This window comes from Pan troglodytes, chromosome 20 (genome assembly GCF_028858775.2).
Source record: "Pan troglodytes isolate AG18354 chromosome 20, NHGRI_mPanTro3-v2.0_pri, whole genome shotgun sequence".
In the NCBI taxonomy this organism is placed as follows: domain Eukaryota; kingdom Metazoa; phylum Chordata; class Mammalia; order Primates; family Hominidae; genus Pan; species Pan troglodytes.
The window spans coordinates 20,250,158-20,274,206 of NC_072418.2; the positions used below are offsets into that span (position 1 = coordinate 20,250,158).

At 51.2% G+C, this 24,049-nt stretch overlaps 1 protein-coding gene across 5 annotated transcripts in view; it reads right to left on the bottom strand.

The window, feature by feature from the left end:
* Nucleotides 1-9,616: 9,616 nt before the first annotated feature.
* Nucleotides 9,617-24,049, bottom strand: part of UNC13A (unc-13 homolog A) — an 86,863-nt gene continuing 72,430 nt past the window's right edge. For all 5 annotated transcript variants that reach the window (XM_054673135.1, XM_054673133.1, XM_054673132.1 and 2 more), the window contains 3 exons: nt 20,135-20,227; nt 18,315-18,474; nt 9,617-14,670 (listed from right to left, as the gene is read on the bottom strand). In XM_054673135.1, coding sequence (XP_054529110.1) covers nt 14,370-14,670; nt 18,315-18,474; nt 20,135-20,227 — 554 coding nt within the window. In that variant the 3' untranslated portion in view covers nt 9,617-14,369. The remainder of the gene's footprint in view (nt 14,671-18,314; nt 18,475-20,134; nt 20,228-24,049) is intronic.

A 24,049-nucleotide genomic window follows, 5' to 3' on the forward strand; every position in this document is an offset into this window, starting at 1 on the left:
GGTGACAGTGGAAGGATAGTGATGGGCGTGAGAATAGTGTAAGAGTTTAGTCTGAGGTTGAGAGAAGTGAGGAGATGCAGGCGAATAAGTTGAAGAACAATGAGGTCAGGTTAGGGATTAGCAAACTGGATGAGGGCCAAATCTGACATCTGACTTTTTTTTTTTTTTTTGAGACGGAGTTTCGCTCTTGTCGCCCAGGCTGGAGTGCAATGGCGCGATCTTGGCTCACTGCAACCTCTGCCTCCCGCATTCAAGCGATTCTCCTGCCTAGCCTCTGGAGTAGCTGGGATTACAGGTGTGTGCCACCATGCCCGGCTAATTTTTGTATTTTTAGTAAAGATGGGGTTTCACCATGTTGTCCAGGCTGGTCTCGAACTCCTGACCTCAGGTGATCCACCCGCCCCGGCCTCTCAAAGTGCTGGGATTACGGGCGTGAGCCACCCCTCCTGGCCTCAAATCTGACTTGTTTTAAAAAAAAATTGGCAGGGCTGGGCACGGTGGCTCACGCCTGTAATCCCAGCACTTTGGGAATCACCTGAGGTCAGGAGTTCGAGACCAGCCTGACCAACATGGTGCAACCCTGCCTCTAAGAAAAATACAAAAATCAGTCGGGCGTGGTGGCACACACCTGTAATCGCAGGTACTCAGGAGGGTGAGGCAGGAGAATCACTTGAACCCAGGAGGCAGAGGTTGTGGTGAGCGGAGATCGTGCCACTGTGCTCCAGCCTGGGCGATAGAGCGAGTCTCCCTCTTAAAACAAGCAAACAAATAAAACAAACAAACAAACAAAACCCCAAAAATTATTTGGCTGAACACAGAATCTGGAAAAAAAATTTTTTAAATTGAGGTGAGAATCAGACAACATAAAATTAACCAGATTAAAATGTCCAATTTGGTGGAATTTAGCACATTTGCAATGTCACACGACTGTCACCTTTATCAAGTTCCAGAACATTTTCATCCCCCTAAAAGGAGATCTCGTTTCTATCAGCAGTCACTCTCCACTCCCTCTCCCCCAGCCCCTGGCACCACCAATCTGCTTCCTGTCTCTATGTGTTCCCGGAAAGGGGTCCTGATCAAGACCCCAAAAGAGGGTTCTTGGATCTCGTGCAAGAAAGAAGTCAGGGAGGCCGGGCGCGGTGGCTCACGCCTGTAATCCCAGCACGTTGGGAGGCTGAGGTGGGCGGATCACGAGGTCAGGAGATTGAGACCATCCTGGCTAACGCAGTGAAACCCCGTCTCTGCTAAAAATACAAAAAAATTAGCCGGGTGTAGTGGCGGGCACCTGTAGTCCCAGCTACTCGGGAGGCTGAGGCAGGAGAATGGCGTGAAGCCGGGAGGCAGAGCTTGCAGTGAGCCCAGATCACGCCACTGCACTCCAGCCTGGGTGACAGAGCAAGACTCTGTCTCAAAAAAAAAAAAAGAAAGAAGTCAGGGTGAGTCCATAGAGTAAGTGAAAGCAAGTTTATTAGGAAAGTAAAGGAATAAAGAATGGCTATTCCAGGCCAGACACAGTGGCTCATGCCTATAATCCTAGCACTTTGGGAGGCCAAGGCAGGTGGATCACGAGGTCAGAAGACTGAGACCATCCTGGCTAACACGGTGAAATCCTGTCTCTACTCAAAATACAAAAAAAATTAGCTGGGCATGGTGGTGAGCGCCTGTAGTCCCAGCTACTCGGGAGGCTGAGGCAGGAGAATGGCATGAACCCGGTGTCAGGCCTCTGAGCCCAAGCTAAGCCATCATATCCCCCGTGACCTGCATGTACACATCCAGATGGCCGGTTCCTGCCTTAACTGATGACATTCCACCACAAAAGAAGTGAAAATGGCCTGTTCCTGCCTTAACTGATGACATTGTCTTGTGAAATTCCTTCTCCTGGCTCATCCTGGCTCTAAATCTCCCCTACTGAGCACCTTGTGACCCCCACTCTGCCTGCCAGAGAACAACCCCCCTTTGACTGTAATTTTCCTTTATCTACCCAAATCCTATAAAATGGCCCCACCCTTATCTCCCTTCAAGGACTCTCTTTTCAGACTCAGCCCACCTGCACCCAGGTGATTAAAAGCTTTATTGCTCACACAAAGCCTGTTTGGTGGTCTCTTCACACAGACACGCATGAAATTTGGTGCCGTGACTCGGATCGGGGGACCTTCCTTGGGAGATCAATCCCCTGTCCTCCTGTTCTTTGTTCCATAAGAAAGATCCACCTACGACCTCAGGTCCTCAGGTCCTCAGACCGACCAGCCCAAGAAACATCTCACCAATTTCAAATCCAGTAAGCGGCCTCTTTTCACTCTCTTCTCCAACCTCCCTCACTATCCCTCAACCTCTTTCTCCTTTCAATCTTGGCGCCACACTTCAATCTCTCCCTTCTCTTAATTTCAATTCCTTTCATTTTCTGGTAAAGACAAAGGAGACATGTTTTATCCATGGACCCAAAACTCCGGCACCGGTCACGGACTGGGAAGGCAGCCTTCCCTTGGTGTTTAATCATTGCAAGAACGCCTCTCTGATTATTCACCCACGTTTCAGAGGTGTCAGACCATGCAGGGATGCTTGCCTTGGTCCTTCACCCTTAGCGGCAAGTCCTGCTTTTCTTGGGGAGGGGCAAGAACCCCTCAACCCCTTCTCCTTCACCCTTAGCGGCAAGTCTCGCTTTTCTAAGGGGCAAGAATCCCCAATCCCTTATTTCCATGCCCCAACCTCTTATCTCTGTGCCCCAATCCCTTATTTCCATGCCCCGACCTCTTATCTCTGCGCCCCATCCCTTATTTCCGTGCCCTGACCTCTTATCTCTGCGCCCCATCCCTTATTTCCGTGCCCTGACCTCTTATCTCTGTGCCCCAACCCCTTATTTCCGCACCCTGACCCCTTTCCGGCTTTTCTGGAAGGTAAGAACCCCCAAACCCCTTCCATCTGTGTCTCTACTCTCTCTTTTCTCTGGGCTTGCCTCCTTCGCTATAGGCAACCTTCCACCCTCCATTCCTCCATCTCCCTTAGCCTGTGCTCTCAAGAACTTAAAACCTAAATGCCTTGTTTTCTTCTGCAATGCTGCTTGACCCCAATACAAACTCAACAGTGGTTCCAAATAGCCAGAAAATGGCACTTTCAATTTTTCCATCCTGCAAGATCTAAATAATTCTTGTCGTAAAATAGGCAAACGGTCTGAGGTGCCTGATGTCCAGGCATTCTTTTACACATCGGTCCCTCCCTAGTCTCTGTGCCCAGTGCAACTCGTCCCAAGTCTTCCTTCTTTCCCTCTCTCCTGTCAACTCAGTCCCATCCCCAAGCGTCCCTGAGTCTTTCTAATCTTCCTTTTCTACAGACCCATCTGACCTCTCCCCTCCTCCCCAGGCTGCTGCTCACCAGGCCGAGCTAGGTCCCAATTCTTCCTCAGCCTCCGCTCCTCCACCCTATAACCTTTTTATCACCTCCCCTCCTCACACCCGGTCCGGTTTACAGTTTCATTCCGTGACTAGCCCTCCCCCACCTGCCCAGCAATTTCCTCTTAAAAAGGTGGCTGAAGCTAAAGGCATAGTCAAAGTTAATGCTCCTTTTTCTTTATCCGACCTCTCCCAAATCAGTGAGCATTTAGACTCTTTCATCAAATATGAAAAACCCAGCCCAGTTCATGGCTCGTTCGGCAGCAACCCTGAGACGCTTTACAGCCCCAGACCCTAAGAGGTCAAAAGGCCGTCTCATTCTCAATATACATTTTATTACCCAATCTGCTCCCAACATTAAATAAAACTCCAAAAATTAAACTCCGGCCCTCAAACCCCACAACAGGACTTAATTAACCTCACCTTCAAGGTGTACAATAATAAAGTAGAGGCAGCCAAGTAGCAATGTATCTCTGAGTTGCAATTCCTTGCCTCCACTGTGAGACAAACCCCAGCCACATCTCCAGCACAAAAGAACTCCAAACGCCTGAACCGCAGCGGCCAGGGATTCCTCCAGAACCTCCTCCACCAGGAGCTTGCTACAAGTGCCGGAAATCTGGCCACTGGGTCAAGGAATGCCCGCAGCCCAGGATTCCTCCTAAGCCGTATCCCATCTGTGTGGGACCCCACTGAAAATCGGACTGTTCAACTCACCTGGCAGCCACTCCCAGAGCCCCTGGGACTCTGGCCCAAGGCTCTCTGAATCCTTCCCAGATCTTCTCGGCTTAGTGGCTGAAGACTGACACTGCCCGATCGCCTCGGAAGCCCCCTAGACCATCACGGACGCCGAGCTTCAGGTAACTCTCACAGTGGAGGGTAAGTCCATCCCCTTCTTAATCAATATGGAGGCTACCCACTCCACGTTACCTTCTTTCCAAAGGCCTGTTTCCCTTGCTTCCATAACTGGTGTGGGTATTGACGGCCAAGCTTCTAAACCCCTTAAAACTCCCCGACTCTGGTGCCAACTTAAGACAATACTCTTTTATGCACTTCTTTTTAGTTATCCCCACCTGCCCAGTTCCCTTATTAGGCCGAGACACTTTAACTAAATTATCTGCTTCCCTGACTATTCCTAGGCAACAGCCACACCACATTGCCACCTTTTCCCCTAGTTCAAAGCCTCCTTCACATCCTCCCCTTGTATCTCCCCACCTTAACCCACAAGTATAAGACACCTCTACTCCCTCCTTAGCGACCGATCATGCACCCCTTACCATCCCATTAAAACCTAATCACTCTTACCCCGCTCAATGCCAATATCCCATCCCACAGCACACTTTGAAAGGATTAAAGCCTGTTATCATTCACCTGTTACAGCATGGCCTTTTAAAGCCTATAAACTCTCCTTACCATTCCCTCATTTTACCTGTCCTAAAACCAGACAAGGCTTACAGGTTAGTTCAGGATCTGCGCCTTATCAACCAAATTGTTTTGCCTATCCACCCCATGGTGCCAAACCCATATACTCTCCTATCCTCAATACCTCCCTCTACAACCCATTATTCTGTCCTAGATCTCAGACATGATTTCTTTACTATTCCTTTGCACCCTTCATCCCAGCCTCTCTTCACTTTCTCTTAGACTGACCCTGACACCCATCAGGCTCAGCAAATTACCTGGTCTGTACTGCCGCAAGGCTTCACAGACAGCCCCCATTACTTCAATCAAGCCCAAATTTCATCCTCATCTGTTACCTATCTCGGCATAATGCTCATAAAAACACACGTGTTCTCCCTGCTGATCGTGTCTGATTAATCTCCCAAACCTCAATCCCTTGCAAAACAACAACTCCTTTCCTTCCTAGGCATGGTTAGTGCAGTCAGAATTCTTACACAAGAGCCAGGATTGCACCCTGTAGCCTTTCTGTCCAAACAATTTGACCTTACTGTTTTAGCCTAGCCCTCATGTCTGCGTGCAGCGGCTGCCACTGCTTTAATACATTTAGAGGCCCTAAAAATCACAAACTATACTTAACTCACTCTCTACATTTCTCATAACTTCCAAAATCTATTTGCTTCCTCATACCTGACGCATATGCTTTCTGCTCCCCGGCTCCTTCAGCTGTACTCACTCTTTGTTGAGTCCCACAGTTACCATTGTTCCTGGCCCGGACTTCAATCTGGCCTCCCACATTATTCCTGATACCACACCTGACCTCCATGACTATATCTCTCTGATCCACCTGACATTCACCCCATTTCCCGATATTTCCTTCTTTCCTTTTCCTCACCCTGATCACGCTTGATTTATTGATGGCAGTTCCACCAGGCCTAATCGCCACACACCAGCAAAGGCAGGCTATGCTATAGTACAAGCCACTAGTCCGCCTCTTAGAATCTCTCATTTCCTTTCCATCGTGGAAATCTGTCCTCAAGGAAATCACTTCTCAGTGTTCCATCTGCTATTCTACTACTCCTCAGGGATTCTTCAGGCCCCCTCCCTTCCCTACACATCAAGCTTGAGGATTTGCCCCACTCAGGGCTGGCAAATTAGCTTTACTCAACATGCCCCGAGTCAGATAACTAAAACACCTCTTAGTCTAGGTAGACACTTTCACTGGATAGGTAGAGACCTTTCCTACAGGGTCTGAGAAGGCCACCGCTGTCATTTCTTCCCTTCTGTCAGACATAATTCCTCAGTTTAGCCTTCCCACCTCTATACAGTCTGATAACAGACCAGCCTTTATTAGTCAAATCAGCCAAGTGTTTTTCAGGCTCTTGGTATTCAGTGAAACCTTTATATCCCTTACAGTCCTCAGTCTTCAGGAAAAGTAGAATGGACTAAAGGTCTTTTAAAAACACACCTCACCAAGCTCAGCCACCAACTTAAAAAGGACGGACAATACTTTTACCACTTTCCCTTCTCAGAAGTCAGACCTGTCCTCAGAATGCTACAGGGTACAGCCCATTTGAGCTCCTGTATAGATGCTCCTTTTTCTTCACATGGACGCCCATGAAACCCGGGAGGTGGAGCTTGCAGTGAGCCGAAACCGCGCCACTGCACTCCAGCCTGGGTGACAGAGCAAGACTCCATCTCAAAAAAAAAAAAAGAATGGCTACTCCATAGACAGAGCAGCCCCAAGGGCTGCTGGTTGCCCATTGTTATGGTTATTTCTTGATGATATGCTAAAGGAAGGGTAGATTATTCATGCCTTGAGTTTTTAGACCAAATAGGGTAACTTCCTGACGTTGCCATGGTATTTGTAAACTGTCATGGTGATGGGGGGAGTGTAGCAGTGAGGATGACCAGAGGTCACTCTTATCACCATCTTGGTTTTGGTGGGTTTGGGCCAGCTTCTGTTTTTGTTGTTGTTGTTGAGACGGAGTCTTGCTCTGTCGCCCAGGCTGCAGTGCAGTGGCGCGATCTCGGCTCACTGCAAGCTCTGCCTCCTGGGTTCACGCCATTCTCCTGCCTCAGCCTCCCGAGTAGCTGGGACTACAGGCGCCCACCACCATGCCCGGCTAATTTTTTGTATTTTTAGTAGAGACGGGGTTTCCTTCCTTTTTTTTTTTTTTTTTTTTGAGATGGAGTTTCACTCTTCTCACCCAGGCTGGAGTGCAATGGCAGGATTTCGGCTCACTGTAACCTCTGCCTCCCAGGTTCAAATGATTCTCCAGCCTCAGCCTCCCGAGTAGCCGGGATTACAAGCACCTGCCACCATGCCCGGCTAATTTTGTATTTTTAGTACAGACAGGGTTTCACCATGTTGGACAGGCTGGTCTTGAACTCCTGACCTCAGGTGATCCACTCGCCTCAGCCTCCCAAAGTGCTAGGATTACAGGCATGAGCCACCGTGCCCAGCCGCTTCCTTCCTTTTTATGGCTGAATCATATTCATTGTATGAATAGACAACATGTTGTGTTTATCCATTCATTTGTTGGTGGACACTTGAGTTGTTTCCACCTTTTGGCTATTGTGAATAGCGCTATTCTGAACACGTCCAAGGGTTTGTTTGAATATATCCGCTTGATTTTCTAAATAAAGTTTTATTGGCATGCAGTCACGCCCATCATTTGCATGTTGTCATGGTTACAATGGCCGAGTTGGTTGCAACAGAGACAGCATAGTACACACAGCAAATCTATTTACTAGCTCGCCCTTTACAGAAAATTTTGTTGACCCCTGTATTGATCATGACCAAAATGAGTCTGGGAATTGGGTTGGGTTGCAGAAACTTTACATTAGGCCTGGATGACCATTCTCCTCTCCTTCTACCTATCCAGAACAAAGGGGTTACATTTCCCAGCAAGCAGTCTTGAGCCTCAGTCCCCAAGCCCCATTGGTAACACGATGGGTCCCACACACTGAAGGACAAGATCAAAGACTTGAGACCCTTTTGTAGCGAGGGGCAAATAGATCCACATCAGTCACAGTGCGTAGCCTATGCACTTGGGTACAGAAACAGCTAATGAGCAGGGGCACTCAAGGACCTGCAGGCTGCCTCTGCAGACATCATGCAGACAGCTGCAGTTTGTCCCCTTTTCCCAGCTATATGCTATTCTTTGAGAAGATACCACACCCCCACGTGCAAGTTTCTCAAAGGAGAAAAGTCCCCCAGGAGCGGGATTGCTGCGTGCTGGATAACTCCTGGTGTAAGCCACTTTCTGGCCCCACTTTTAGTCCTGTTGGCTGTTACTTGCAACCAAAAGCACTCACTGAACCCACTCCTGGTGGTGGATCCCACAGCTCCTGTCCTGTCTGCTCAAATGCAGAAATAACCCCAGACATAAGGAGGGGAATTTCGGAATTTACCGAGGAAACTGGGCTGAATGAGATTCCATTTCTGCTTCCTCGTGGGATAGAGACTCAAAACAGAAATTAAATTCAGCTGTTGGAAAATGGAGTTTCATTCCTCACACATCTGAGTTTATGAAATGAGATTCCCAGCTGCTACTTTTTTTTTTTTTTTTTTTTTTGATATGGAGTCTCGCTCCGTCACCCAGGCTGGAGTGCAGTGGCGTGATCTTGGCTCACTGCAAGCTCCGCCTCCCCGGTTCACACCATTCTCCTGCCTCAGCCTCCCGAGTAGCTGGAACTACAGGTGCCTGCCACCGTGCCCGGCTAATTTTTGGTACTTTTAGTAGAGACGGGGTTTCACCGTGTTAGCCAGGATGGTCTCGATCTCCTGACCTCATGATCCGCCCGCCTCGGCCTCCCAAAGTGCTGGGATTACAGGCGTGAGCCACTGCACCTGGCCCCAGCTGCTACATTTAAAACAGACATGGCCAGGGGCAGTGGCTCACGCCTGTAATCCCAGCACTTTGGAGGGCTGAGGCGAGAGGATCGCCCAAAGTGAGGAGTTCGAGACCAGTCTGGGCAACATGGCGACATCCTATCACTACGAAAAATACACAAATTAGCCAGGTATGGTGGTGCACACTACTCAGGAGGCTGAGGTGGGAGGATCACCTGAGCCTGGGAGGTTGAGGATGCAGTGAGTTGAGATTGTGACACTGAACTCCATCCTGGGTGACAGAGCAAGACCCTGTCTCAAAAACAAACAAACAAGAAGATCCCCAAAAACCCAACAAAACCAAACAAGCATGGGGGTGTGGGTTGAATTAAGGGCATGTATTCCTAGTGTTTGTATCTTAACTTCCTTGAGTTAAGGGCAACAGATGGCCGGGTGCGGTGGCTCACGCCTGTAATCCCAGTACTTTGGGAGGCCGAGGGAGTGGATCACCTGAGGTCAGGGGTTCGTGACCAGCCTGGCCAACATGGTGAAATCCTATCTCTACTAAAAATACAAAAATTAGCCAGGCAAGGTGGCGGGCACCTGTAATCCCAGCTACTCAGGAGGCTAAGGCAGGAGAATCGCTTGAATCTGGGAGGTGGAGATTGCAGTGAGCTGAGATTGCACCACTGCATTCCAGCCTGGGCAACAGAGACTTCATCTCAAAAAAAAAAAAAAAGCAATGGTTGCAAATGTTCTGAGTTCAAGTCCCAGCTCCATCTCTGCCTGGCTATGTGATCTGAGCAAGATCTTGTCTCTCTGTACTTCAGTTTCCTTCTCTGTAAAATGGGGATGACTCCAGTTGCGGATGAGCGGCGTTCATGGGCAAGCAGTGTTCTACTGAGTCTGCGCCTACCTAGTAGGTGCTAATCGTACGTGAGGTTTTTGTTTTTGTTTTTTTGCTGATAAAGGAATGCAAGGAGGAGGCAACCACGTGTCCAAGGCTGTGTGTGGTTTTTCTTTTTTTAATGTCTGCTGTTAATAAAATATTTTTACAGAGACAAAAAGTCAGAATAGTGCAAAACATCTCAACACCATGCATTCATGACCACTTCTCGTTTGTGTTAAACATTTGTTCCAAGTCACATATTTACAGAGAAATGAAGGCGTCTGTGCAGACACTGGACCGACAGGGTAGAATCAAAACAAAACAAAAAACAAACAACGTTTTGATTTCACATCTGCAATCACATGCTAAGAGTTGTGTGGAGGGGAAGCCTCCCCGGACTGCTTGGCCGGTTTGCGGGGGTCTGAGGGAGCACGAGACAGGGGTGGACAGGGGTCAAGTCCCCCTGGCTGTGTGGTTGGGGATGATCAGGGGACCCTCCGCCTGTGACCTGTGTCTCCAGAGAGCCACTATGGCTGGACGGGGGTAAGGGGTGGGGTGTTACTTGACACAGTCAACTTGATTTTTCTCTGAAAACAATAAAAGGCAAAGAGAAAAGCAACACGTGTCAGCAAAGACAACTTTGGTCCTCAACGATTCTTAGGAAAGGATTCTGGGGAGCAGATGGGGTTGTGATCCGGGACTAAGGCCCTCCCCCAACTTCCCCAGGGTGGCAGAGTTCCGGGAGGCCCCAGGTTGTCCCCATCTGCAAGATCAACAGCACATGGGGTAGGGGTAGGGGACAGAAAGGCTCTGAGATCCCAGCCGAGAGAGGTCCCAAGGATTTCTAGTTGGGTGTTTAGTTTTTTGCATCTCTGATGGGGGCATGGTGAGGTCTCAGGCTCTGGGGCCTGAGAGAGGAATTGGGGGTGTGGACAGGCACCTCCTCATTTTATGCAAATCATTCGAGGACAGACTGGTAAGAGTGAACAGATCCTTCTTTCTTCAGGACACCCTCTTTACTTCCCCCGACACCCCCTGCCTTGGTCTCTGCATTTACCTTTCTCTGTATATTTCCACCTCCATGTCTCTCTCCATCTCTGTCTCTCTCCGTCCTCATCGGGGCGTGATCTCACCCTCTGTCTCTGTATTTTCTACTCTATTCCTCTTGGTCAGGGGACTTTGACTCTGAGGCATCCCTCAATGTCACCCCTTTAACGCTTGCCCTGCCACAGGCCAACCCTCTTGTGCTGTTTCCCTGATTCATGGAAATGTGGGGCCAGCTCCTTGCATAAAGCGAGGTCCAGGGTTCAGAACCCTGGAGGTGTCATCCAAGGCTGGGCTCTGTGTCCACTTGCTGGGTGGCGTTGGGGAAAGCCCTGCTCCTCTCTGGGCTTTGTTCTGCCAATACAGGAACTTCCTGATTTCAAAAGGCTTTCAGCCCCCTGGACTCCTTGTCTTTTCTCTGTCCGTGTCTCAGCCATGTCCACTCTCTGTCCCATGTGTCAGGCTCAGACACCTCCTATGTGCCCAGGTCCGTGTGGAAGGGGAAGGTTGGTACGGACAGACATGGACAGACATGCATGCGGATGTGTATTCTCACACTGACCCTGCCCCAATACATAATTCCACTAGGCGTAGACTCCCTGTCACCCACTTGTGCCCAGCCTGTGCTAGGTAAAGTTGGGGGTCCTGAGAGTCCTCAGACCCCAGTCTGAGACTGAGAAACAGAGCTGGACAGAGAAACCCCCAGTCCCATGGCATCAGGCTGGACTGGAGGAGAGACGGTGGCTGGGAAAGTCCTGAGGGGAAGGAAGGAGGGTTTTCTCCAAGAGGGGTTTCCGTGATGGGTTTTGAAGGACGAATAGGAGTTCTCTGGGGGAAAGAAAAGAGGGTGGAAATTGCAAAAACAGTTCTAGCCTGGGAGTCAGGAAAACTCATTCAACAAATATTCCCTGAAGAAGCTTGTTTCCTTCACATGCCTGGGCCATTGCTGGGGAACCCTAAACACACACACACACACACGGAGGTCTTGACCAGAAAGACTCCTAAGGAAACTTTTGGGAAATATCTTGGCTCTCTCAGGCAGCTTGACTTCCCCATTTCTTTCCAGCCATCCAAAAATCTTCCAGATCACCCTCACCCCAGGTCACAGATCACTTCCCCTTTGGGCTCTATGGGTTACAACCCTGAATCATCCATCCACCCGGCCCCTACCCTCAGCCATGTCATGGTTCGAAATTCACATCTCCTCCTCAGTCCATATAACAGTCACATAAGCTTATCCCTGGCTACAACTTCCCAACCCTGTATGAGAATTTGCATTTTAACCTTTGGTTCAGAACCTCCAGTTACCTGCACCTGTCTGAATTTAAGGGACATGCAACATCTCCAAGCAAATTAGAAAGTGGCGCCACTTCTTCCAGACACTTGGGCCATTCACATGTCGGGAAACCAACGTCACAAACATACAACACTCAATATCTAGGATTTGCACGTGGCCTTCTTAGCAATGCCAAACCCTTGGGCACTGTGCAACTGGGACAACTGTACTCAGCAGCCCTGGAGCTCATCTAAGGGCAGGATTTTTTTTTTTTTTTTTTGGTGAGGTAGAGGGGAGGGAATGGAGTATTGTTCTGTTGCCCAGGCTGGAGTGCAGTTGTGTGATCACGACTCACTACAACCTCTGCCTCCAGGGTTCAAGCAATTCTCCCGCCTCAGTCTCCTGAGTAGCTGGGACTACAGGCACGCACCACTGCACCCAGCTAATTTTTGTATTTTTAGCAGAGATGGGGTTTCGCCATGTTGGCCAGGCTGGTCTCAAACTCCTGACCTTAAGTGATCTGCCAGCCTCGGTCTCCCCAAATGCTGGGATTATAGTCATGTCCCCACAGCTATAGGTGTCTTTTCAACACAGCCTTCAGAATCTTTCCAAGAATCCATTTCAGTGTCCCCAAAGCACCTCCACCTCTCCTCACTGGTTTTAGTCTTCACAAAACAGCTTTTGCAGGCTGGAATCCAGTCTCTCCCCAACTTAAAACAGCTCCTGGAGCTCCCCAACTGTCTTAGAATAAAAGTAAAACTCCTCAGGACTGCGTACGAGGCCCTGCCTGGTCTGATGCTTCTGCGGATCTCCCCAACCCCAAGGCTCCTCACGATCCCCCTTGCTGGCTCAGCTCCAGCCGTGCCACCCGTCTCGTTGTTTCAACAGTTCTTCTCTCCTGGCCTTCGCACGTGCTGTTCCCCAGGCCTGGAGCTCTTTTCTCTCTAGTAAGTGGTTCCCTCTCATTCTTCACCTCGGAAAGCCTCCCCATCTGATGTTCTATCCTCCAGAAACCCAGCTACTCAGCTCACCCCGTTTTCATTTCTCCCTAGCACAGCAAAATCTTGTCCTTCCCAATCCAGCAGAAAAAGGCGTGCCATACACACATGTGGAAAAGCAGATCCCAGAGCAAATATAGTCCACGCTGAACTTTCCCCTAAGGTCCTATGTGCACCAGGTAACTCCAGCCAGGTCACTGTAACTTTGCTCATTGGAGAAAGAGCTTCCAGCTGGCAAGAGGGCCATCTGAGGTATCCTGTGGCTTGGGTGTTTGAATCAATGAATAGGATCTTGGAGACTAAGCTCTCACTGTGTCACTGTGTTTGTGTTTCTCTCTCTCTCATTCTCTCTTTCTCTCATTCTCTTTCTCTCTCTCTTTCTCTTTCTCCCCCCTAGAGTTTCTGGTCTCCTTCTGTTCTTTCCTATTTGGAAAATTCTGGAAAAGGAAGAAGGGATGGAGAAACCTGGGACCAGGATCCCAAATTCTCTTTTGTGGTGGGAGGCCCTCATGGCATCCCCCATGGAGATCCCAGGAGAAAGGGCTGAGGGCAGAGGTCCTGCTTGGCAGCCGGAGAAGGAAAGGTGAAGTAGGGGTCTTGGCCTGGAATTCCCACCCCTTGGAGGAGGCCCCCGAGGGGGAATTAGCAGCAATAGGGAGCTGTGTCAGGTCATCCCGATCTCAGCCCACCCTTCCATGGGGCACACAGGCCTAAGGGAGGGGCACAGAGGGTATGGCACCTGGAACCTTGGCCAAGTCTCAAGCAGCTCTTTAAGCCTCAGTTTTGCCATCCATCAAATGGGTGTGTTGAACTCTATGATATGAGGACTGGGTTTGTTGGGGGAGAGGGAGAGGCAAACTCCCAAAGGGAAGTAGGGGCAGCGTGGGGAACCAGAGCCGTCCCCTCGGCCCCCAGGGTTTGGGCGCCCAAGGGCGCATGTGCTTTTGAAATCCCATCCTCCCCCCTCCCCCATTTATTTTTTGCACAAACATCTAAAGGGACTCCAGTATTCCGGGGCCCTCCAACCAGCATCCTGGTCCCTCCAGTCCCCAGGCCACCTAGAGGGGCGTTCCAGAGAGCCCTACCCCTTGCCCAGGGCCCCCCCTCGAGGGAGCTGAGATTTCCATACTTGGCAATTGGTCTGGGGTCCCAGGGGTCTGGGTCCCATCTTATGGCTTTTCCAGGGGACATGAGGTGGTGCCTCCCGGTACCAGAGCCCCGGGATGTGGCCTCCTCCATAGGGACGAGGTTTCCCCCATCCCAGCTCAAAATGCCCCCTAGGTGCTGGGGGCGTGGCCTCAAGTTGGGGATGTGGCTTCTTCCTTCGTCGCGCCCTTGGGCGTGGCCTCCCGAGAGGGCGGGGCACCCTCCATTCCTAATTCCCAAAAAGGGAAAGCTGAGTCAAGGGCGTAGGCGCAGCCCACCCTCGGCGTGGAGCCCCCCGAGCCCCGCCCCCGGGGAGGTCCCACCAAGGCGCAAGCCCCGTCCCTCCCCGCCCAGCGCCCTCCGCGCAGGCGCAGTGCCGCTCGGCCGCCCGCCCGCGCTAAGGCGCAGGCGCGGCACCGCCCTCCTCGGCGGAGCGCGTGTCCGACTTGAGCTTCACGAACTCCTTGGCCACCTCGTCGTTGCTGCGCTGCGAGAGGATTCGCAGCACCGTGAGGCCCGTGTCGTCCATGTGGATGCGGCGGCCGAGCGGCAGCCAGCAGGCGGCGCTCCCGCGCTGGGCAAGCTCACGCAGCTGCAGCACGGCCAGCCCCACCGTGCGGTCCTCGCGCGCGAAGCAGTAGTCCTTGACGCACACCTGCAGCTCATAGCACTCGGGACCCGCGTCGGCGCTCAGCGTGCTGCGTGGGGAGGGGCGGAACGTGAGACAGGCCACACCTACTGTGATGCCCCGCCCACGGCCCCGTCCCCACCGCATTTGCGGGCCACGCCCACACCGGGGTGCCCACACCGGGGTACCCACACCTGTCACCTCCCACGCTACGCTAGCCCCGCCCCTGCCCCGTTACTTGACCTACAACCCTGTGCTTGGCCGCGCCCACAGCAGCTGACCCCGAGCGGGGCCACGCCCACGCCTGTTCGTCCCATTTTTCCACCCACCGAAAAATGACCGCACAGCTTTACATCCAGCTCCCGCCCCTCAGACACCGCCCCGCAAGGCCATGCTCCCACCCTGAGATACCCGCGCCTGTGCCCTCTGCCGGCTGAACTGCTGCCCGCACGGCCCTGCCCCTAATGTCCCACCCAGAAGCTCTTTAACCAGGCTCTCCTCTAGACCCACGACGTGGCCCTTTCCCCAGCCCCCCACACCCGCAGCCCACCCCTCTTACTTCCAAGATGCCCTCCAGACATGAGCCTGCCCTGGTGCCTCACCATGGGTGACACCGCCTCCCGCATGCCCCTCACCTGTGCTCCTGCCCCTAAGCAGTCCCAGTGACCTGCCCTGACGCCAGCTGGATAAGAGCCCCTCCTACAGGGCCACGCCCAGCTGCTCCCTCTTGTCCACCTCCCAGGTTGTACCTCTATCCCTGAAGTACTCCGGCCCACCCTGGCTGACATCTGACCTCCCACTAGACCATGCTTCTCCTCCTGAGTATCCCCTAAAGGGGCCAATCGCCCCAAAACCTTCTGACCAAGAGCCCTGTGCTGACACGACATGGAACTGGCTTCAATCTTGTCCCATAAGAGCTCCCAGGCCCCCTAGATAATACCAGCTAACCAGCTCTGATTTACCCTTACCCTTGTGCATTTTTATTTATTTTTATTTTTTGAGTGGGCATCTCCCTCTGTCACCCAGGCTGGAGTGCAGTGGCACAATCGCGGCTCACTGCAACCTCTGCCTCCCGGGTTCAAACGATTCTTCTCTCAGCCTCCTTAGTAGCTGGGATTACAGGCATGCACCACCACACCGGGCTGATTTTTTGTATTTTTAGTAGAGATGGGGGGGGGGTCTCACCATGTTGGCCAGGCTGGTCTCGAACTCCTAACCTCAGGTGATCCACTGCCTTGGCCTCCCAAAGTGTTGGGATTACAAGCGTCAGCCACCGCGCCTGGCCCATAGTTTTTTGTTTTTTTAAAGACAGGGTCTCGCTATGTCGGTCACCCAGGCTGGAGTGCAGTGGCACAATCATAGCTCATTGCAGCCTTAAACTCCTGAGCTCGAGCGATCTTCCTGCCCCAGCCTCCCAGGTAGCCGGGACTACTTTCTTCTGCACTTCTGTCCCCTAAGAACATCCAACAATATTGCCCAGCCCCAGTGCTCGGTGAGGCTGACACTCGACCCAAGGATCTACCCCGGATGACCCCAACTCTACCCCTGCTAACCACCACCATCCATCTACCCCCGTGAACAGACTTTTTTTTTTTTTTTTTTTTTTTTTTGAGGCAGAGTCTTGCTCTGTCGCCCAGGCTGGAGTGCCGTGGTACAATCATGGCTCACTGCAACCTGTGCCTCCTGGGTTCAAGCGATTCTCGTACCCCTCACCCTCTGGAGTAGCTGGGATTACAAGCGCCTGCCACCACACCCGGCTAATTTCTGTATTTTTTATTTTTTTGAGTCTCACTCTGTAGCCCAGGCTGGACTGCAGTAGCGCCATCTTGGGTCATTGCAGCCTCCACCTCCTGGGTTCAAGCGATTCTCCTGTCTCAGCCTCCCGCGTAGCTGGGATTACAGGCGCCCACCACAACACCCAGCTAATATTTTTTATATATATCCTATATTATATACAATATATAATATATGAAATATATATTATATATACTTTTATATATAATATAATATATACTATATATAATTTTATTTATAATATATAATATATACTATATATAATTTTATATATCATATAAATATTATATATTATATATGTATATAAATATATATAAATATATTTTTATATATAATATATAAAAATATATTTATATGATATATATTTATTATATATTATATAATATAATATAAATACATATTATATATATAATTATATAATATAATATAAATACATATTTTATATATAATTATATAAATAATATAAATATATATTTTATATATAATTATATAATATATATTTCTTTTAGACGGAGTCTTGCTCTGTTGCCCAGGCTGGAGTGCAGTGGCACGATCTCGGCTCACTGCAAGCTCTGCCTCCCGGGTTCACACCATTCTCCTGCCTCAGCCTCCCGAGTAGCTGGGACTACAGGCGCCCGCCACCACGCCTGGCTAGGTTTTGTATTTTTAGTAGAGACGGGGTTTCACCGTGTTAGCCAGGATGATCTCGATCTCCTGACCTCGTGATCTGCCCGCCTTGGCCTCCCAAAGTGCTGGGATTACAGGTGTGAGCCACCGCACCCGGCCATATTTTATATTTTTAATAGAGATGGAGTTTCACCATGTTGGCCAGGCTGGTCTCGAACTCCTGGCCTCAAGTTATCTGCCCACCTTGGCCTCCCAAAGTGTTGAGCTTACAGGCGTGAGCCACCATGCTCGGCCAGAGCAGACTTTTTTTTTTTTTTTTTGAGGTGGAGTTTCGCTTTTGTTGCCCAGGCTGGAGTGCAATGGCTCGATCTTGGCTCACTGCACCCTCCGCCTCCCAGACTCAAGCGATTCTTCTGCCTCAGCATCCCGAGTAGTTGGGATCACAGGCGTGCGCCACCACACCTGGCTAATTTTTTTTTTTTTTTTTTTTTTTTGTATTTTTAGTAGAGACGGGGTTTCACCATGTTGGCCAGGCTGGTCTTGAACTCCTGACCTCAGGTGATCTGTCTGCCTCGGCGTCCCAGAGTGCTGGGATGACAGGTGTGAGCCACCACACTCGGCCAGAGCAGACTTTTTTATGCTGTCCACATCATCAGCATCCTCTAGACCCTATCCTGATACCCGCAGCCTAGGCCCACTCCCGACTCCAAGAACCTCCATCCAATGTGACCCCACCTCCACCCCACGTGACACCCACCCCCCAAGCCTGGGATCCATCTACACTCCACTCCTGTCCCCAGAGCCGACTCCTCCAGATGGGCTGCCCCAACGGTCCTGACAAGGCTCAATGTAGACTCCAGTAGTCCCCACCCCCATGCAACCTCAGTCCTGTCCCCAGGTCCCTCAGCCCCCCACTCATAAGCGTCATCACTGCCACCCTCATTCCTTCACCAGACAGAGTCTCCAGCCCCAGCAATGGCCCTGCCCACCATGCACTTCCTGCCCAGACTTTCCCTCCCCTTTGCAAGTCTTCATCATGAAGTTACCCCACTCTACTCATTGCCTCCCCTTGGATCTGCCAGCCCCCAAAGGTGACCTCCATCCTCGTGTCCCCTCGCTGATGTCATTCCTGCACTACTAAGGGGTCTCCCTTTCCAGCACTCCCACCTAGAATGTGGCCCCTCCCATTCCCGGGCCCAGATTCCAGATCCCTCCTGCCTAGCTGGCTTTGGGGTTCACCTGGCAGATGCCCCCTCCCTTGTCCCCATGCTCTTCAAAGCATCCCAAACTCACAACTGGAAGCTCTCATTGTACTTGGGAGCCCAGCTATTGTTCTTGGATTTGGTCGCAAACTTGCGTTTCTTGTCGCTGAGCTGGGGCCCAATGATGTTGACCTCGATGAACGGCCGGAAGATGCCAGAAGTCTGCCACTTGAGGTCATTGGCAGCCACCACTGTTGGGGGAAGTAGAGGGTAAGACAGGTCAGGTTCTCCCAGTTGGAAAAAGAAGATGTCTGTGGCTCTCAAAACCTGCCCAAGGCTGGGCGCAGTGGCTCACGCTTGTAATCCCACCACTTCGGGAGGCCAAGGCGGGTGGATCACTTGAGTCCAGGAGTTTGAGACCAGCCTGGGCAACATGGTGAAACCCTGTCTCTACGAAAAATACAAAAATCAGCTGGGCGTGGTGGCACGCGCCTGTAGTCCCACATACTTGTGGGGCTAAAGCAGGAGATTGCTTGAGCCTGGGAGGTGGCAGTTGCAGTGAGCTGAGATTGTGCCACTGCACTCCAGCCTGTGTGACAAAGCAAGATCCTGTCTACAAAAAATAAAAAATAAAAACACCCCCCCCTCGCCCGCCGCCAAAAACCCTGTCTGAAATAAAGACTACATTTCCCAGCATTCCCATGAAGCTAAGTGTGGTCATATGACTATGTTTTGGCCAATGAGGTGAGAGAAAAAAAATCACGTGTACTACTTCTCCACTGTGGCTTAAAAGGCAGGGAGTGAACCCTAAACTTTCTCCTTCCTCTAGCCGCAATCTGCAATGCTTGTGGGGGCTGAGCTCTTTGTGACCCTATAGTGGAGGAAAAACACATTTGGGTCCAGGTATGGTGGTTCACGTCTGGAATCCCAGCACTTTGGGAGGCCCAGGTGGGAGGACTGCTTGAGGCCAGGAGTTTGAGACCAGCCTGGATACCATAGTGAGACACCATCTCTACAAAAATATAATTTAAAAAGTAGCCAGGTGTGATGCTGCATGCCTGCAATCCCAGCGACTCCGGAAGCTGAGGCAGGAGGATCGCTAGAGCCCAGGAGTTTGAGGCTGCAGTGTGCTGTGATTGCACCACAGCGCTCCAACCTGGGCAACAGAGTGAGACTCTGGCCTCTAAAACAAACAAACAACAACAACACATTAGGGATGAAAATGCAACAAAAGATGGCAGCAGCACAGATCACCAACACTGCGAAGCCTCCATATCAGCTCGAGGCTGGTTGCTACTTAAACTGTTACCCCAGAGAAAAACCAATTCTATCATTTTTGTTTGTTTGTTTACATGGAGTCTCACTCTGTCACCCAGGCTGGAGTGCAGTGGCGCAATCTCAGCTCACTGCAAACTCCACCTCCCGGGTTCAAGCAATCCTCCCACCTCAGCCTCCTGAGTAGCTGGGATTACAAGCACACGCCACCACACCCAGCTACATTTTGAATTTTTAGTAGAAACAGGGTTTCACCATGTTGGCCAGGCTGGTCTCGAACTCCTGGCCTGATCCGCCAGCTTCGGCCTCCCAAAGTGCTGGGATTACAGGCATGAGCCACCGCGCCTGGCCTAATTCTGTCTTATTTAAGCCATGTCAAAAACAGCCCAATCTGTGTTCTAGTCAACAAAAACCAAGAAAAGGAAAGCAGGGCTGAGAGATGGAGAAAGTGGGATTCAGTCTTATAAAACTGTTTACACCGCTGGATCCAGCCATGCCTGAAGGTGGTGACCTTTGGACGTTTCCGTTTCATGGACCATGAAACAACAACAACAAAAAAAGGGTGTTGCTTAAGCCAGTTTGAGTTTGGTTTCTGTTTTAGAACCTAACAAGTCCCTCCCACCTCAGACCACTCACCTTTCACTGTGACCTTGTGTTCCCCAGTTCCTGGATGAGTGAACAGCTCAACATGGACAGAGACTTCACCCACAGGGTCTTCTACACCCAGGCCTGGGCAGGGCAGGGGAGGATGGTCAGCGTGAGCTCTGTTCTTTCCCACCCACCAGGAGGGACCTTGACGGCCTCCCACCCACCTGTGCTGGCGGCACCAGGTCATCAGCCCTGATAGGGAGGCACTGATGGGGGGCCAGGATGGGAGGTGCTCTTGGGAAGCCAAGAATCCTGGGTTCTGGCCTTTTACTGCCTTGCTGTGTGATCTTGCGTAGATTGCTTAACCTCTCTGAGCCTAATGCAATTCTTTTCTTTTTTCTTATTCCATTGACTGCCATGTTGTCAAAATTCAGTCTTCATGTTACATTACATCTTGGCAGCGTCTGGCACCCTGGCCTCCTGTGGCTGTTTATCCTCTTGGCTGCAACAACGTCACCAACTCGATTCTCATCCTACATAGTTGTCACTCCTTCCAACCCCCTTTTGTCATTTTCTCCTCCGTGGGTCCTCAAACTGACCCTGCACCTCAATATTTGACACTCTTCTTTGTCTTCACTTCCTCCCTAGGTGCCCATAAACTGGAAAATCCTGCCAGCTCTAGAGCCATGTCTTTTACCTGTATCCTACACCTGCCCCCAGCATCCCATGCCTGGACTATTGCAGTAGCCTCCTTGCTGGTCTTCCTTCCACTCTTTCATCTACTCTCAGTATACCAGCCAGAAAAATCCTATTAAGTCAGATCATGTTGGCAGGGCGCGGTGGCTCACAGCTGTAATCCCAGCATTTTGGGAGGGTGAGGCAAACTCACTTGAGCCCAGGAGTTTGAGACTAGCCTGGGCAACATGGCAAAACCCCATCTCTACAATAAATACAAAAATTAGTGGCCATGGTGGTGCGTGCTTGTAGCCCCAGCTACTCTGGTGGCTGAGGTGGGAGGAACACTTGAGCTCAGAAGGGTCCAGGCTGCAGTGAGACGAGATCGCACCACTGCACTTCAACCTGGGTGACAGAGCAAGACCCTGTCTCAGAAAATTAAAAAATAAATAAATAAAATTTAAAAGTCAGATCATGTCCCTCCTCTGCTCCAAACTCTTCCATGGGTCGGGCAGTGGTGGCTCATGCCTGTAACCCCAGTACTTTGGGAGGCTCATGCTTGTAATCCCAGCATTTTGGGAGGCTGAGGTGGGCAGATAACTTGAGGTCAAGAGTTCGAGCCCATCCTGGCCAACATGGCGAAACCCTGTCTCTACTAAAAATACAAAAATTAGCTGGGTGTGGTAGTGCACGCCTGTAATCCCAGCTACTTGGGAAGCTGAGACAGGAGAATCACTTGAACCTGGGAGGCAGAGGTTGCAGTGAGCCAAGATTGCACCACTGCACTCCAGCCTGGGTGACAGAGAGAGACCCTGTCTCAAAAAAAAAAAAAAAAAAAAAAAGAGAGAAAAGAAAATTAGCCAGGTGTGGTGATGCATGCACCTGTAGTCCCAGCTATCTGGGAGGCTGAGGCAGGAGGATCGCTTAATCCCAGCTGGTTGAGGCTGCAGTGAGCTATGATCCCGCCACTGCACTTCAGTCTGGGTGACAGAGCAAGACTGTCTCAAAAAACAAAACAAAACAAAGCAAAACCAAACTCTTCCATGGCTCCCACCTCACTCTGAAATAATCAAAGTGGTTTTTGTGACCTGCAACACCCCTTCCAATAGTGGCCCTTTCCAATAGGTTACTATTACCTCTCCCCACTCACCCCATTCTTGCTCTTGTTAACTCTGACCCAGCCTCACAGGTCACCTCATTGATCACCTGGCCCAGAATCCTCATCCCTCCTGATGTGACAGCTCATAGGGGCATCTTTTATTTTCCTTACCCCTATTTCCCTTCTAGTGCAGAATCTTAAGTTTCTTTTCTTTTTTTTTTTTTTTCTTTTTTTTGAGATGGAGTCTTGCTCTGTCACCCAGGCTGGAGTGCAATGGTGAAATCTCGGCTCACTGCAACCTCCGCCTCCCAGGTTCAAGCGATTCTCCTGCCTCAGCCTCCTGAGTAGCTGGGACTACAGGCGCACACCACCACACCCAGCTAATATTTGTAGTTTTGAGACGGGGTTTCACCATGTTGGCCAGGATGGTCTCTATCTCTTGACCTGGTGATCTGCCCGCCTCGGCCTCCCAAAGTGCTGGGATTACAGGCATGAGCCACCGCACCCGGCCTTCTTTTTTGTTTTTGAGATAGAGTCTTGCTGTGTCACCAGGCTGGAGTGTAATGGCACGATCTCGGCTCACTGCAAGCTCCGCCTCCCAGGTTAAAGCGATTCTCCTGCCTCAGCCTCCTGGGATTACAGGCATCCACCAACACGCCTGGCTAATTTTTGTTATTTTTAGTAGAGATGGGGTTTCACCATGTTGGCCAGGCTGGTCTCAAACTCCTGACTTCAAGTGATCCGCCCAACTTGGCCTCCCAAAGTGCTGGGATTACAGGCATGCACCACCGCGCCAGGCCTCAACCCCTAATTTTTCCATTATGGAGTCAAAAAGTTCCCTTGTCTGCTTGAATCATGGTGTGGTGTGCTTCTGTTTGGGGCCACCACACGTGTCCTCCATGGTGCCAATGGGGATCATTGATGGGGCAGCTTAAAAGAATCTCTCCCGGTCCCGCCTTCTGTGACTCGAAAGGGCATCCTGTGGGGCCTGTGGACCTGTGACCGCCAGCACCTCCACCAGCCCCTCCCCACCCCCCTCCAGGCAGCTCCCCACTCCTGGACCACCCCATGCATGGGGAGAAGAAGGGGAAAGTCAGAGGTGAGGGTGGGAAGTTGGGTCAGTCAAAGGCTGATTGGGTTACCTCACGCTGGACAGGAAGTGACTGAGGGTTGGGGAGCACAGGGGCCTGGAGACCCCCATCACCCCAGTACTGGGGTATGTGGCCCCGGTCTTTGCTGCACGCCCCAGGCCATCTTCCTTGTTGCCTCAGGCTCCCATTCCATCCCCGCCCCCTGCCACCAGTCACATGCTCAGCCGCCCCGCCCTCCCCCAGGCCGATGCTTCATAGCAAGCTCAATCCGGGCCAGACTGGGGTGCCGGGGGTGCCAGGGGGAATTGGACAGTGGTGGGTCAGGTGAGGGGTCAGACCAAGGCCAAAGCTAGTAAGAAGGGGGGAGGGAGGCAGTGCTGGGTGCCCCCATCCTGTGCTTTGCTGGCTCTGCGGGGAAGGGTCTTTCCTGGGCCTCTCAGTGCTTCTTCCAACCCCACTCCCCACTCCCCAAGTCCCGGGACCCCTGCAGGGGAAGGTTCCTCGGACAAGTGGTTGAATCTCCTTTGGCTCTCAGTATCTCATCTGTGGAATGATGTACCCCTCGTGGGGCAGTTAAAGAAATGTTTCAGTTTCCCCAAGAAGGCTAGGCACGGAGGCTCATGCCTGTAATCCCAGCACTTTGGGAGGCCAAGGTGGGAGGATCATTTGAGGCCAGGAGTTCGAGACCAGCCTGGGCAACATAGCCCAGGAGGTGGCGGCTGCAGTGAGCTGAGATTTCGCCATTGCACTCCAGCCTGGGTGACAGCGTCTGCCTCAAATTAAAAACAAAATGGCCAGGCGCTGGGATTACACCTGTCATCCTAGCACTTTGGAAGGCCGAGGCCAAGATGGAACACTTGAGGCCAAGAGTTCAAGACCAGTCTGGCCAACATGGCAAAACCCCGTCTCTACTAAAAATACAAAAATTAGCCAGGCGTGGTGGTGTGGGCCTGTAATCCCAGCTACTCAGGAGGCTGAGGCACAAGAATCGCTTGAAACCAGGAGGCGGACGGAGGTTGCAGTGAGCTGAGATTTCCCTACTGCATGCCAGCCTGGGCGACAGAGTGAGACTCTGTCTCAAACAACAACAACAACAAC